This window comes from Tasmannia lanceolata, unplaced genomic scaffold, assembly GCF_043159265.1.
Source record: "Tasmannia lanceolata isolate RefF3 unplaced genomic scaffold, GAP_Taslan_0.1 ptg000002l, whole genome shotgun sequence".
Classification (NCBI taxonomy): domain Eukaryota; kingdom Viridiplantae; phylum Streptophyta; class Magnoliopsida; order Canellales; family Winteraceae; genus Tasmannia; species Tasmannia lanceolata.
The window spans coordinates 23,710,814-23,726,938 of record NW_027518679.1 but is presented as its reverse complement, the minus strand read 5'-3'; the positions used below and the strand labels follow the sequence as shown (position 1 = coordinate 23,726,938).

General features: G+C 40.4%; 1 protein-coding gene across 2 annotated transcripts in view; it reads right to left on the bottom strand.

Moving 5' to 3' along the window:
- Positions 1 to 2,269: 2,269 nt before the first annotated feature.
- The window catches only part of LOC143890948 (protein CHROMATIN REMODELING 5-like), a 103,763-nt gene continuing 89,907 nt past the window's right edge, over positions 2,270 to 16,125 (bottom strand). For both annotated transcript variants that reach the window (XM_077395639.1, XM_077395677.1), the window contains exons 29-31: positions 15,567 to 15,911; positions 15,379 to 15,469; positions 2,270 to 3,165 (exon numbers count right to left, since the gene is read on the bottom strand). In XM_077395639.1, coding sequence (XP_077251754.1) covers positions 2,684 to 3,165; positions 15,379 to 15,469; positions 15,567 to 15,911 — 918 coding nt within the window. In that variant the 3' untranslated portion in view covers positions 2,270 to 2,683. The remainder of the gene's footprint in view (positions 3,166 to 15,378; positions 15,470 to 15,566; positions 15,912 to 16,125) is intronic.

Sequence of the window (16,125 nt, the reverse complement as noted above, 5' to 3'; positions counted from 1 at the left end):
CACTCGAGGGGGTCTTTCAGTCTTTACAAGAAAATTAAAAGGTACTGTTAGTAAAGAAAATCATAGGAGAAGGAGACTAATTGTCGAATCTCATAAGCTTCTCCAAAACTTTGACGCCATCAGTTCGCCAGCTATGTCAGGAAAAGAATCGGTCCAGGTTGGAAGCTCTTCGCCGGTTCAAGGCTTCTCGTTTGAGGATGGGGATATTGATATTGAATTGCTCAAAGACCTTCGCTACAATGAAAAACTTGCTTGGAAGGAATCTCCGACCCCCTGTGAGATTTCTCTTAGTCCATTATAAGCATTGGGTTCAGCTAAAGAAAAACTCATCCTCCATCAATAATCTGGATCCTACTTCGGATTCGACTAGTGATAAGGAACTGCATGTACCTCTCATTGATCTTCCCATATTCAGTAAGGTTCTATAAAAGGAAAGACGTACTCAACGGCGTCTTTGGGAGGAGGAAAGAAAAATTGTTATCAGCAATCTGCAACTAAATCGATCTAGTTTGACTCCGAAGGTAGCTGTTGCACTGGGCAACTCAGGGCGGATTGAAGACTTGCGAGTAGGGGAGCCCCAAGTCCCCAATGACTCTAAAGGTAAGGCAAAGCAGGTTGATAATAGTTTTGACGATTCTAGGAGTAAGGGATCATTCTCGGAAGAGTTTAATGACCTATTGTCGGTAGGGGATGTTTTTGGGATTACATATGAGGAAGATTTGGGAGCAACCAAAAAATATTCCTTACAATGAAGGAAAGAGATAAGGAAGAACAAAATGCAAGAGCCAAAGAAATTTAAATCAAGTCTAGTGTAGATGATTAAAACAAGCCTAAAGTAGATGTTTAAATAATTCGATTGAGAGTTGGGGTGGGCGTTCCCCTTGGTAAAGTGCTTGAGGAGTAAGTGCAAGATTGTGTAGGATTGTGTTAGTTTGGTAACTCTGTTGAAACTACAGGATCTGGGCTGTAGGATGATAGGGAGTAATCCCCACAAGACCAACCGGGGTTTGTTTTGCTTAAAATTAAGGTGATTGCTTGTCGTCGTCCAAGATTTTGATCTCTAATAGCCAAAGCTTGAGCGACTCGTTCTTTCGCTATGGTTATCTAGTTTGATTGCGCCAAACCAGCTGACTCCCTTGAAACTCTATAATAAATCTTGAGCCATAGAATTTCAGATGGTGCGACTATTGGTTCAGAATCTTGTAGCATTGGTGGTTTTCAGGAACTCCGACTTAGTATAATCTCAAGAACTTACTTAGTAAAACTAGAATTTTGTGCAGCCCAAAAGGTACAGGTGAAAGGGCTGAGGAAAGGAATGAACAACGTATAAAGGAAAGGATTACGTATATAATAGAATCATGTATAGGTACAGGGATACGGGTATTATAATAGAGGAAAGGAATAGTTGAGTTTTGTAATATCTTTTGATTGCTTTTGAATTGGCTTCGGGTATGCCCATGCTAATTCACCTTAATATTTTGTAATTGCAGGATGGGACCAGGGTCCCGATTGCTATTTGAATATTAATGAAACTTGTCATCTTTCCCAAAAAAAAAAAAAAGGCTTATTACTGAGGCCTTGTCTTGCATTGCCAAGGATTCATTTAGGGATTATTGGGGATCAAAGCTGAGCTTCAGTTTTTTTTCACTATGATGTTTGCAGGGATTTTCTGGAGTAATTTGGAATTTCTGGAGTGATGAATTCCACCCACACCTCACTTGGTAAGCTAATATTCCATGGAAAAAAAGTAGACTTAGCATTACAAGAAGCTGGAAAAGTAGGACTAAGATATGGAAAGAGAAGGAGTGAATGGGATTTCGAGTTGAAAGGGTGACACCTTCTGGACCGATGAGAGGGAGGAAGAAGTGATTTTGATGGTTTTTGAGAGCTAGAGTTCTTCCGTCCACTTTTTATACACTTAGGACGAAGATGGGGTTCGAGATTGCGACTTCATTGGGGCTATAATGAGTAATGGTTTACTTCCTAAGAGCAGAGAGATTTGGAGAGAAAAGTTTTAAAGTTTTAAAGTTTTAACGTTTTAACAGTTAGATTGCACATAGCATTTTCCGAGTAGACTAGTTACAGAAAACCCTGTAAGAAGACATAACCAAAATACAATTTGCACAGGCATCACATCGGCTCTCTAAGGCTTTGAGTTAGTACAATTCCTAGACGCGCTTTGAATTTTGCCATGTATCAGGCAAAGTTCAACCTAGCTCAAAAAAAAATTCCAAATGACAGTTCTAATATCTCAATCAAAAGGCAGAAATGACTTCATGATTTTCTTAAAAGGAATTCGAAACTTAAATTATGCAAGCTGCTTAATGTACATTGAACTTGCAAATGTTAAGAAACATATAAAGTATATAAAGATATATTTCATTTATGTGAGAAGTAAATCCTTCGGCACTTCATCACTATCAACTTAAGAAAAAGTGACCTCATTCTCCAAAAAATACAGACCCCGAAGCCTCTTCCGGCAAAAGGTTGCTCATTTATCACTTTCGACACAATTCTCATCTTACAGCTCTCAACACAGCCAACTTCTGTGGCAGATGCTGCTGCTCTGCACCGCAGAAAAACTTTATATACAGAATCACACGGTGGGATCTGAAAGCCATTATTCCCATAAAGTAAGAAAAAATTTGTAATAACATGTAACAGACTATTTGGGTTTTGACAGTCAACCTTGTGCGGCGGGAAAATGGGGTTGATGGGTTCTGTTTGGTCTGTCATGACTAAAATACTTATTCTCAGTAGGGCCCCACCCAAGAATCCCTGAAGAGTTCTGTTCATGTAACTGGTTACCATTGCTTACCGATTGCTGATATGGAGGTTGAGCTTGAAGGTGATTATCCATGTCAGCTCTTCGCCGTCGTTTCCATGCTTCGGACTTTCCAGTCCCCTGACCCCTATCGAAGGCTTCTGAAGGGTCGGAAGAGAAATTTTGGTATGCCCTTGGATTATGAATGCCCTTGAAGGAGCTACCCTGATTAGCATCACTATCTCTATCACTGGGGATTGGAGCAGGGGCGTAGAGGTGGGAGGATCCTACTCCTGGTTCAGCTTGGTGCTCTTGTTTAAGTTTGGAATAAATCTGAGCAAGCCTCTGTCCAGACAAATTTGAAAACGAGGAGACATAGTTCCACAACCGCACCGTCGTTCCTATAGAAACCATGATGTTATTTGAGTTGGTGAACAGCAATTATACAGTTTTCCAAGCGATAGAAACCATAACATAAAGCTCAGCAAACAAGGTATAGATCATATAGTTCAAGACCAGAAAATAAGCATGTTTTGAAATTAGCACCAATCATCAGCTGGGAAAAAAATACATTTTATCATCTGACACGCACGCACGCACGCACGAATGCACAGTTTTTCATTTGGCACTGAGTTAAGTTAAGCTGAAATCTGAAGGCAAAATGAAGTGTTTACACGCTTGAGTAAACTTGATTACCACGGTTGCCTTATTTAGAAGGCTCAACAAGTGTATTCCAACTTTATTTAAGCAAGGAAATCTTCATTATGTAGACACATGTGAAACTTTGGAAACTCAACAAATTGTACTCTAATATCAAATAAATTCAATCACTAGAACAAGTTAATTATCTCCCAATCTACATCTCAATTTCATTCCTAGTGTGATTCATGTCCCAATTTAGTTTCTTCTCAATCACACCCACTCTCAATAATGATCATGATATCAGATTTCGGTTATGGTATGTGTTTCAATCATGACAAAAATGGAAACACATCGGTTTCGGATTTGCGTAAATGCCGTAAAATAATGGAAATATATGCAAATGAAACTTCAGAATCGCTAGAATAAACACAAAGACACAATAAAAAACCATTACTAAGTTAAAAAATCACTCATTGGTTTAACAACATCGAACACCTATGATATATACTGTCGTGCCACGCATGACAGATAAGTCAATACATATCATATTTCACATATAATTCATATAAATATTTATAAATAATACATAAACTACGTTTCACATCTAATTCATATAAATATTATTATCTAACACAACTGTATATTATATTGGTTTGGTTTCGATATGTGCTTCGATTTCAGCATGCATGTCGATGGGGATGGAAATGAAAATATGTCAGTCGTTTCGTGAAGGTTTCGTTGAAAATTTAAAATCATGTTCCTAGGAGATCATTTTTTGTCTCTTTTCCATCCTTTTCGGCATGGTGGCCTCAATTGTACTTTGAACACTCATTTGAACAACAATTCATTATGCTTTGCTCTGTTCAACTAAGTAGATCCATGTTCACAGACAACTTCACTTTCATTGGAAGATTTTTCTCTGAGGAAAATGTGGGGGGTCTTGAATAATGACTTTCCTCGATTGAAAATCCTATTTGCAGGCTACTCCTTAGCACCAATCAATGTTAACATTTAGCTTGTGAATATCCTCAAATGCAAGTGTGTTAAAGGTGACATCAAAGTTTGTTGATGCATTGAGTGGCTCTTTGGTCTTCTAATTCATGGAAATCAGCTCTCAATAAAAGCTTATAGAATTGCTTTTGGGAATCCATACCACTCTTATCTCATAATTTCAAGTTCTGGTGATGGAGATAAAGACCCTGGACATAATTGATGGGGAATAAAGTACAATGCAACTAGGTCTTCATTTTGTTACATGATGAAATCTTCTCCTATAACCGAATCAATTCGATTGAAGCTCCACCCACCACACTACTGCATATGGAAAGAATTTGATATCAACAAACTTTACCTTTCAATGATAGGGTAAGTCTTTATTATAATCAATGGCCTACACTTTTTTGCAACAACCCAGATTTCAGAGTCCCAAGTCGACCCATTAACCAAAAGACAACAATTTATGCGGAAATAAAAAACAATATTAAAGCAAAGTCGTCCATGAAATAAAATAATTTGTCTCAGCATCTCCTAAATTTTTTTTAAGATAAGATAAAACCCTAGCCTTGATCGGCTAGCGTGCAATTGTATCAAACAACCTCTATTCCTACGCCAGCGCTTGGTAAGCAAAGCATCTATCAATCTAAGAGAAGGAGGGAAGGCACGCTAGCTCGGCTCGCTTCGCTTTTCGCTCGCTGCTACTTCAAAACGTAAGCTTGACCCGTGAGAACCTTCATAAATTGACGTATTTACTGGGGAGAAAGAGGTGTGGCACCTAAAAGCCCTTATTAATATAGTAGGGAATCAAATTAGAACGTAAAGAGTTTAGACTCCCTCTTGGGCTCCACGGCCCATATCCGATAGCTATGGAATACTCTTCACTTATTCTCCACCTCTATTTCTACTTATGCCTCGCCTCACATCCCTGCAAATAACCGATAGCCAGTCCTTCCCAACCTTAAGCCGGTTTTCAATATTTCTTCAGCTATGAGTTCATGAGCTCTGTCACTCTTGAGTTTAGGTGCCAGCGCAAGCCCAGCCTCAGTTTGAGTTTCTGATTTTACTGAGCCTCTGAACATGGTCAGGAAGTGGGTTCGTGAACCATGTTCAGATTCGGGTTCGATGGAGCAGCAGTAGATGTTGAGGGTTGGGTAGATTTCCCATCAAGTTGGATCTGACCCTCCTCAATGAAGTCTTCAACAAACAAAATGCCTAAGAGCTATGCAATTGCTAGTGCTATGCCCAACATAACGATTGAATTCGCAACATTTGTTGGGGTCATAGCCTAGAGGCTTAGGTTCTGGAGGCGGTCGATAGGTAAGCGCATCATGTTTAATGCACTTTACTTGTCAAAGAGAACCTTTTTCAGCCAAAGCAGCCAAAGAAGTCAATTGTCGACGCCTACGCTGGCCATTGCTTTGACCTTCTCGTATAGGTGTCTTCGAGTGGGCCCTCTTCAAATTAAATTCCTAGTTAAATAATATAAAATCTTCTCATTTGTTATTGTGGGGCCGGGTATTACACTTTTACACCCAATCTAGACGACCGTTAAATCAGGGAATTGATAACAAACTCACTTCTCTGTCACAACGACAATCATAACCTTGCTTCTGACCCCGATTAAGATAAATCCTAATCTCAATCACATTAGAGAACTCCATCTAAATCCCAATCACATTCAAGATACTGCTCTAGTTTTCAACTAAAATCATGAACGAAATCTCTACAATGATAAAAGGGTTGATGTTGGATCTACCAGGATCACTAATCTACATGGCAGTATAATTGTCGTTTTCAGATCCCCTCCAAGAAGTATGATTTGCACTGATTTGATCTAGCCTCAAGATCAAAGAATGACAATTGCTCGTCTCATTGACCACCCTGTAAAAATCAAATGGCTCTTATACCACTTACTGCAAACACAATCACATCAAATCCGTAAATCATGGTTGAGATACTATAATTGACCAAATTAAACAAGCACTATGTATCAAGGAGACTGTAATGTTCCCTTCTAGGAAAATTGATCGGGTAATATGGATTGGATGGAGGTGCAAGGTTTGGGCTGCGTGTGGCCCCTTTTTGTATGTTTGGGCATCATTCGTTGGGTCGGATCATGTAGAGGTGGCCCACTTACAATGCCTATGGAGTGGGAGTCCCTCTTTAATGTGTGGGGCCAAGGAGCCATCTAGCATCCAAAGGAGCCATAAGATGACCATATTTTGTACTATTTCTCCTTGGGCAAAATTGATATTAGCACCTTCTCAAAAATTATATCAACCCCATCTCTCCTTTGTGCTAAAATGATAGGGGCACTCATTTGTGAATGTCCATCGTTTGGCAAATGCCACTCCCTTTTGGCTATTTGCACCAAGCATTGGAATGCTATTGGCACCTCCTATGGGTGAGTGAAAGGTTTGGTTGATTTGGGCCATGAAGCACTCATTAAAGCAAGGGCCCCTTTGGCCAATCTCGTGAAGGGGCTGAATTGATATGGGCACCCACATGGCATTTGGGTGGGCATCTTGCAACAAAATATAAGATGGGCTGAGTGAGAGAAGGGGTATGTTTTTATGCCATCTATTTGTTTCTTTGTTCGTGGGTTGTTTGGGCTAGTGAAGCCAACAAGGTGGGCTAGTGAAGCCAGCCAAGGTATCTCCTATTTGGGTGTAACTCTCCTCCTTGCAGTGAGCATCTCTCTTCTTCAACAGATTTCTTCAAGTAGCAGTGAGTCACTTGGATATCCCAAGACCATTTCTTTCAACCGGATGTGAACAATCATCTCCTATGTATTTTTTGTGTAGCTTACATGTACCTCTGTAGCTATTTTCTATGATGAAGTTCAATTAAATCCCATGGTATTTTGTAATGGTTTTTTTCAAATTTCAGCAGATGTATGGATTGGTGTTCATGAAATTAATACCTGTTGTGATAAATATAGAAGTAGAAGTTTTTTTTTTTGAAAAGTGACATATATTTATTGATACCATGAAAGATACAGTGGGGACAAGAAGTCCCTAGTAACATTACATAGCATCTGTATAGGCAATTCAGGGCATACCATGAATTACCAAAGAAGTATTGGGACTATCAATCCTGCACATTCGATGATCATTTTACTCTTCAGATGGAGCCCCGTATACTTTCCAAAAGCACCCGTATATATCTTCCAGTTTTAGGACACCCTCCAAGACTTCCCATCATTCCTTACTTTCTTCAAAAAACCAAAATTAAAATTCCCCAAGTATATCATCCATATAACCTATTACCTAAGATTCATTCTACTTCTTTTTCATCTTTACTTTTTCTCCATCCAGTCATACACTATGTTCCAACTCCAAAAAAACCATTTATCAATTTTCCAAAACAAATTAACAAAACTAACCCTTAACTCGAGACTATCACACACATTCGCTCAGGTCCACCATTAGGGTCCCAATATCCAATTCCAGATCCATATCATCAGGGAAAAAAACCGAGGCAAACTGTGGATAGGGAACCTCTTCCATCGGGTTCTTCCAGATAGCTATAAGCTCTACTATCTTGCGAATGCAAAGGGTTCGTTTTGCCTCTCATTCAAGTCGTCTCAAGTTATTGGTATACTCCAACCAGCGCCGAAAAAAAGGAAGTTTATATACCGGTATACAAATATCTTTTATATTGAGTGTACCTGTTAGAGGGAAGAACTCTTCAGCAATGAGTTTGTAGTCCTCCTGAAATTGCTTCCACTGTCGCTTGATAACTCCTTTGACTTGTTCCGGGACGGTGGGAGTTTCCACCGAAGCTTTTGCAGTATTGTATTGCAAGCTACGAACCCATCGACGATGCTGAAACCACTCCGTGTAATCTGGAATCTCTCTCCGTAGTCTCTTATAGGTACGGGGAATAGAAGAGGAAGAGGAAGGATCGGCCATTCCTTTAACCACTAGATAAGGGTAGTACTTACCTTTGCTGAAGAATACGAACAGACCTGATAAATTGACCTACTCTCCCATTATATACCTATAATTAAATAAGGCTCATATCTTCGCGTCCTTGGGCCCACAATCTCTTCTCGATAGTATCAGTTCTTACAATATTTTGTTTCTTCCCGAACAAGGCAAGGCCTGATATCGACAAAAAGAGCCGACACCGCCAAAAGAAGCCGTCACCACAATACCATATGCCAATCCACAAGTGTCCTCAGCCTTTTTCATTCTACAAGATAATAACCACAAAACCATATATACTCCTAACTTACTAAACCCTCCCACACAACAGAAGTGTCCAAAATTTTCACTAATAAGAGGCCTATCTTCCAAATAGGAGGTCTATCTACCAAATACGAGAACTCCTCATCCACAAGAAACGAGGAGATTACGATGCAAGGCGGGCTTACCAAAGGAATCCAAGGGGGGCCCAACTACTTTTTCCTTTATCTTGGGTAGGGATCCCCTACAATAGTCTGCATCAGGTTTTTTTATCTGGGGGTTCTTCACGGAACCCTCTTTACCACTTTTCGGAAGGGATGTGATAGTTCCTTTTCTGATAGTACCTAAATATTGCCTAGCTCCTACAAAACGACCTTTCCTTTACCAAGTGCGAAAAGGGCTGACATGCCTTGAATGGCTTTCGCCAGAGATTTCTTAAACTTTAACCCATTTCCCGTACTAGGCCGGATTAAGGGATATTCTAGGCCACAGGCAGGAGGCCATTCTGACATGGAGGGAGGTTTGAAATTTGAATTCAAAGGGGAGGGTCCCAAGCAGTGTTTTAAAACTCGTTGGCTCAGCTCGGGACTCGGCCGAGTCGACGCGGAATGGTGGTAGCCGCGTGATAGAGTCACGACTCGGCCGAGTCCGAGTCATGTTGAACCAAAAAAAAAAAAAAATGACTCGGAAAAAATAAAAAACAAGATTTGTTTTTTCAATGTGGTAGACCACTGAAAGCTATAGGGCTGAATGTCTTGTCACCTGCCAACCACAGTAAAAATAAAAACTTTTTCCAATCACAAGATTCGTTTTCAGTAAAAATAAAAAAACAAGATGGCTGAATGTGTTGTCACTTGTCACCTGCCAACAAATACAGCCGTTCTATCATGCCTTTTCAACCCCTAAATATTTGGGAAGTGCCATTAGTGTCCCTCTGTTTATTTGTGGCAATCCCTTCGAGTGTATTTATAACTACTTTTTTGGACTACAGGGGCTGTCCCAGGTAAATAGGAGGGAGAATATAACATTTTTTTAAGGGATCTACTAGGCAATCTTGCAAAAAGTCATCTAGTGGCATATTTTGTCTTATTCATTAAGGGCCCTTAATGAATCTGAGGTGGTTCTCTGCTGTAAAAGTGGGCTGTGAGCAGTTGAATGGCTTTTTACAAAATTGCCTAGCAAATTCCATTTTAAAAAGGGAAATGTTATCAGCACTACTGTATTTTGATGAGGGCACTCCTCACTTTATTAAAAGTACGGTATGGCCCGCACCATAGGATGATCCAAACCATTCAATAGATGGGCCACAGCATAAATAGCTTGTGCCTAAAAAATCATTTCCATAGGTTGATCCTAACCCTCCCATCTGAATTGTAGAGGGTTGATCCTAACCCTCTATAGATCGGAGGGTTAGGATCAACCTATGGAAATAATTTTTGGGGCACAAGCTATTTATGTTGTGGCCCATCTATTGAACGGTTTGGATCATCCTATGGTGCGGGCAATACTGTACTTTTAATAAAGTGAGGAGTGCCCTCATCAAAATACAGTAGTGCTGCTAACATTTCCTTTCAAAAATACCTCTATATTATTTCTATACTTTTTCTATTATTTATTTATTTTTTTAAATGAAGATTCATCTGATCTGACCGCATCAACCGCGCCAACCGCGTTTTTGGCCGCGTCCGCGCCGAGTTGACAAGGATTTTCTTCGGCCGCGTTCCGCGTCGGGTCCGCGTTTTTAAACACTGGTCCCAAGGGTCCAATGGCTCCCCGGCCAAGGTTTTCCGGCGAAAGAGCGGGCGGACAATCCGCCACCAACACAGAGTTTTCCGGAATTTGAGAGCAAGCAATCAAGGGGCCAAAGCATGATAGGAGTGACTCTTTATTAAAAAACGATGAAACCCTACTGCCTAAAGATTCAATTCTGATTTGTGTAAACTTGACCAGAAACTTGAATTTGAAAAGAGGGTGGTATGAACATCCACCACGGAGCAAGAATCTTAGCAGAGACAAAGGTCATACACTGGTTGTGGCTCCCTTCCATTTTTACTTCTAGAACTCGACCAAAAAGATTACCTAGAGCTTGAACTGTTGATGTAGCCCATACATGAAGAGGAATGTTATAAAATCTGACCCAAAATTCCTCCAGCCCCGGGGAGAAATCTTTGGTCCAAGGGAGGAGGGAATGGAATCGATCTTCCCACATATCATTGCCTTTGTCCAAGATTGTTGTAGCTTCTTGTTCCGATTCGAAGATAAATAAAACTTCGTCCACTGATAAAAAAGATTATCGTTAGCCGATAAAGAGAGAGACGGAGATCCAGACTCTTTAGTTTTTCCAATTAGACAACATCTGAGTGACGATAATCTTGATTCCACCTCCTTTCCCGAAATGGAGAGGACCGGAGAGCCTACCTGAGAGATAGTGGAGATTGTCCCTGAGTCGGGCCAAAGATCATCTTCATTAGGATTTGATTCGGGATCCAGATCATTGTATTTCTTACCCAGAGGCTGAATCACATTCTTTGATCCCAAACAACATCTCTGGCATCTGAATCTCCAACTAAAATTAAAATATTTACAGGAGGGGCACCACCAATAAACTATTTCCCCATTATAGAAGTAGAAGTTTGGGTCATTACAAGTGGTATCAAAGCTACATCCTGCCATCCTTTGTAGCCCGAAGAAGTCAAGCTACATCCTGCCATCCTTTGTAGCCCGAAGAAGTCGCGAAAGCTGCGAAGAATTTGAGTCACACCTCAGCTTTAGGTTGTTGTAGAGCCTTGCCCAAGGACGTCTCCAAGTGTTTGAAGAAATGCCTCAGTGACATGGGCAAACTGTGAGTTGTAGGGTCGTTCCATCATTGGCACCACCAACTGTTTGAGGAAAGGCCTAAGAGAAATACATGGTTATGGCAGGTTTTGGCCTTTAGAAACACCCTCTCAACTACGCCCCTAAGCTGTTCGACGAAATGCGCCAGTGAGACTAGCCAACTGTTGGTTTGCAAAAGCTTTCCCAACCTCAATTCTCTGACAAAATGTGCTAGTGATTTTATCTTTTAAAAAAACATGTGCTAGTGATACTGGTTACTTGAGGGCTGTAGAGACAATTAACCATGTTTTCCCCAGTTGTTTGATGAAAAGCCTACATGACAAATATTACAAATTGGCCTAGTTTTAGCTATACGTCTCAATCAACACACCCTCCTTTCTCAAAATTGCTCGCCAATTGTTTTTTTGGTGCTTTGTGAGACGACAAAAGAGTTTGCCCAACCATTGCTTATTGGGAAGTTTGTGAGGCATCAAGCATCGATCCGTGAAATTGTGATTGGGTGGGCTGGATTCTACAAACACAGGTGTTGTATAGGAGTAACTACAAGGAGTAATCAAGGTTTTTTTATATTCATGCCAAATGTTCGTCAAGTGGTCTGTGAGGGACTACACTTTTGGATTGGGGCTGCAACTAACCGTTTGTTGGGTGGCCTGTGAGGAAGATAGAGCTATTAGAGGGACACCATCTTCCATAAGGGGACTGATTTGCACCCCCGACCCCCCCCCCATGGGGTCCCTCCGTAGTGGCGCTAGGTATGATGATGTTGAGGCACGTGTGGTAACTCGTTTGGTCGCTGCTATTAACACGTTTTGCCCGCCTGGAGCACACCCTACTTGAGGCTATGGAGCGGTTAGTAGCTCAATCAAGGAGGGGTGAAAATTTCAAGGCAGCAACTGAGCCCCCTGATTTAGGGAGTTCTATTTTCACATCATTTGCCATAGTGACACAAACCCTTCATTGATACCCGCCAATAACCCAGAAGGATAATACAACATCAATCGAGAGTGATGCACTTGACCTCTTTGCTTGCACGCCTACACCAATGCCGCCTTCGTCAGTACAACAGATGCCAATGTATATCGAGATCATTGGCATTGATTCACAGGTCGAGGGTGAAGAGTCTGTTAATGATGACAGTGATAGTAGGGATGGCTCACCAATTCTTCAGGTGCATCTTATTGATGTTCCTCCATATGTAGAGGACACAATAAAGGTGTGTGGCTTGCCAATTCGATCTGCGCTCCATGATAGGAATATTGCTTTGCATGTCCCACACTCGCTCACATTGGTAGGAGTGCCTATGAGCATGCCACCTAGAGAAGCTCAATCGATAATTGTCACCTCTCTCGAGGAACCAATGCGGTACCCTCGGGACCCCAACATTGATCGACAGAGCTGCCATCCGTATTTGCTCCCTTTTCATGGAGGAATCAATAGCTTGAGCCTGACATACCACCAAGATTCTTATTTGATCATGGATGACACAATTACATGGTAGTATCACTTCTCTTCCAATTGCTTGGGGGCAAGCAATTTGGGAAGGGGAGATTTGTAATGTTCCCTTCTAGGAACATTGATCGGGTAATATGGATTGGATAGAGGTGCAAGGTTTGGGCTGCGTGTGGCCCCTTTTTGTGTGTTTGGGCATCATTCGTTGGGTCGGATCATGTAGAGGTGGCCCACTTACAATGCCTATGGAGTGGGAGTCCCTCTTTAATGCGTGGGGCCAAGGAGCCGTCTAGCATCCAAAGGAGCCATAAGATGACCATCTTTTGTACTATTTCTCCTTGGGGCAAAATTGATATGAGCACCTACTCAAAAATTATAACAACACCATCTCTCCTTTGTGCTAAAATGATAGAGGCACTCATTTGTGAGTGTCCATCGTTCGGCAAAGGCCACTCCCTTTTGGCTATTTTCACCAAGCATTGGAATGATATTGGCATCTCCTATGGGTGAGTGAAAGGTTTTGTTGATTTGGGCCATGAAGCACTCATTAAAGCAAGGCCCCCTTTGGCCAATCTCATGAAGGGGCTGAATTGATATGGGCACCCACAAGGCATTTGGGTGGGCATCTTGCAACCAAATATAAGATGGGCTAAGTGAGAGAAGGGGTATGTTTTTATGCCATCTATTTGTTTCTTTGTTCGTGGGTTGTTTGGGCTAGTGAAGCCAACCAAGGTGGGCTAGTGAAGCCAGCCAAGGTCTCTCCTATTTGGGTGTAATTAGGGCCACTCTCTAATTTCTTTTAAGAGAATCCATATGCAATTTTAATTTGATTTTGCCTTAACGTTTCCTGAGATTTCTCACTTCCCTTTTTAGTGAAAAGCAACCCAAACGTAAAATCTCCACTTTCCATTCTCTCCGTAAGATCTCTTCCTTCCCAAATCTATTTGGTTTCCCTTTCTTCTTAAAAGCAGCAAGGTTTCCTCTCTCTCTCTCTCTCTCTCTCTCTCTCTCTCTCTCTCTCTCTCTCTCTCTCTCACACACACACACACACACACACAATCCGACTACGTCTTTGTCTCCCTTTTTGTTTTTCACCTCTTTGTTTCTGTAAACTTTTCACTGATTTTTTTGTTTGTTTTAGGTGGGGAGATCAATGAAGCAATACCGTATTGCAGAAGCTTCCAAGACTCATGTGGGACCTAAGACCACTTCATTTGTTTATCTATTCCAGGAAATGAAAAAGGAAAGATGGATCCATCATGTCATAAAGGGCCCTGAATCCATCGCGGATCACATGCAGTCATGCAGAGCAGGGGATTAATGGCTTTACAATTAATAAGGATTTTTCTGGTATAAACAGGGAAAGTTTGCTTTAGCATTGTTATTTTCTACAATTTCCCATCTTTCTAATCTGTTTTACATGAAGTGCTAGAGTCCCCATGGGCTGTTCCATGCTATTCTATAAATTGCTCCAGGAGGTTCCATATATGTCACTTCCAATATTATTGAGGAACGTGACTGCTTTTGATGGAAGGTTTTCCATTTATGTGTATCATTGGTTATATCTATTTGATGATGTTTTAATTTATGCCTATGATATTTGTAACATAAATCAGTTATGTTTCTATGATTTGTCTAACATGATTTTCATCTGTATTATCAGATGTTTAAGTACTAAGGAATTTAATGGAATTTCTTGATTTCTCAAAGATTATTGTGACTGTGAAGATACTTAAAAGTTATTTACAATTAACTTTTTAAGGGAATTTACGGTCCATCATTGAACTGTAATTTTACCTCATATTCTAATGAGTAGGGTTCGCAATTTTACACCCATGCATAGCATGGGCCCCAAATACTAGTTTGGGTGTAATTCTCCTCCTCGCAGCGAGCATCTCTCTTCTTGAACAGATTTCTTTAAGTAGTAGTGAGCCACTTGGATATCCCAAGACCATTTCTTTCAACCGGATGTGAACAATCATCTCCAATGTATTTTTTGTGTAGCTTACATGTACCTCTGTAGCTATTTTCTATGATGAAGTTCAATTAAATCCCATGGTATTTTGTAATGGTTTTTTTCAAATTTCAGCAGATGTATGGATTGGTGTTCATGAAATTAATACCTGTTGTGTGATAAATATAGAAGTAGAAGTTTGGGTCATTACAGAGACCCAACCACAAAAGCAATGAAAAATGAATTCCGCCAAGATAATCCACTTTTGTAGTTCACATTTTGTTTCAAACTAGAAGATTTTGGTGTACGAATGAAAATTGTCAAGCAGACTATTCCATTTGACATTAAGCTGTAGGACATACTGACTTTCCATTATGTACCTTAAAGCAGTTTTTTTTTTTTTTTTTTTGGAATGGCTCAAAGCACAATATTTCAATGAATATAGCAGTATAAAGGATTTCATTGAAGTCCAAGAAAACAATATAAAAATAGCATGTTCATATATAGAAATTACAGCAATAGTGTCACGAAAATTAAGAAACACTTACTAGATTGCTTAGGTGGTGCTGCTTGTTCCTGTACAATTTGGTCTATCTTTCTCCCAAGAAGTTGTAAATAATTTCGAATTTTGAAGAGCACCTGAGGAAATATCATATTGAAGAATATACCATGCTTTTTAATTTCATTCAGCAAAGAAATATGATGAGAAAAAATAGAAAATACAGTCTGGATTAACCTTTTCCTTTGGTAAATCTTCACTGGTAGTCTGCAACTTCTCCAGTCGCTTTAGTGTCCGCATCTCACCATCCATGACACTAGTACACCAATCCCTCCATTTTTCTTCCTTGAACCTCTGATATGTATCGTGCTCTGATTCGGAAATCTCACCCTCCTCTTTAACCTTGGCTTCAACTCTCTGACGCTTGTGAAGTGGTTCCCCATTTGTTCGAACATTGAGTTTAGAAAAAGCAGCCTTACCCTGCACCTCTTTAGAGCGAGTATTTGAGAATTTTAAATGGTTTTCTGCTTCCCCACGAGCTACTTTCACTTTTGAGTTCTTGCCACCAACAGCTGCAAATTCCTGGCAAGAAAAGTTACATATTATCAAGTGATTAGTGGTGTCACATTGATTTCAAGGCAAAAAAAAAATTACCAGGAGAAAAAGTCATCAATTAACCTTAAATACAAGTCTAATAGTCTCCTAGAAGATAGATTCTAGACATTTACAGTCCATATATAACTAGATAATCAGAGAGTGGTGCATTAGACAATAAATTGCACTCGAATATACCCAG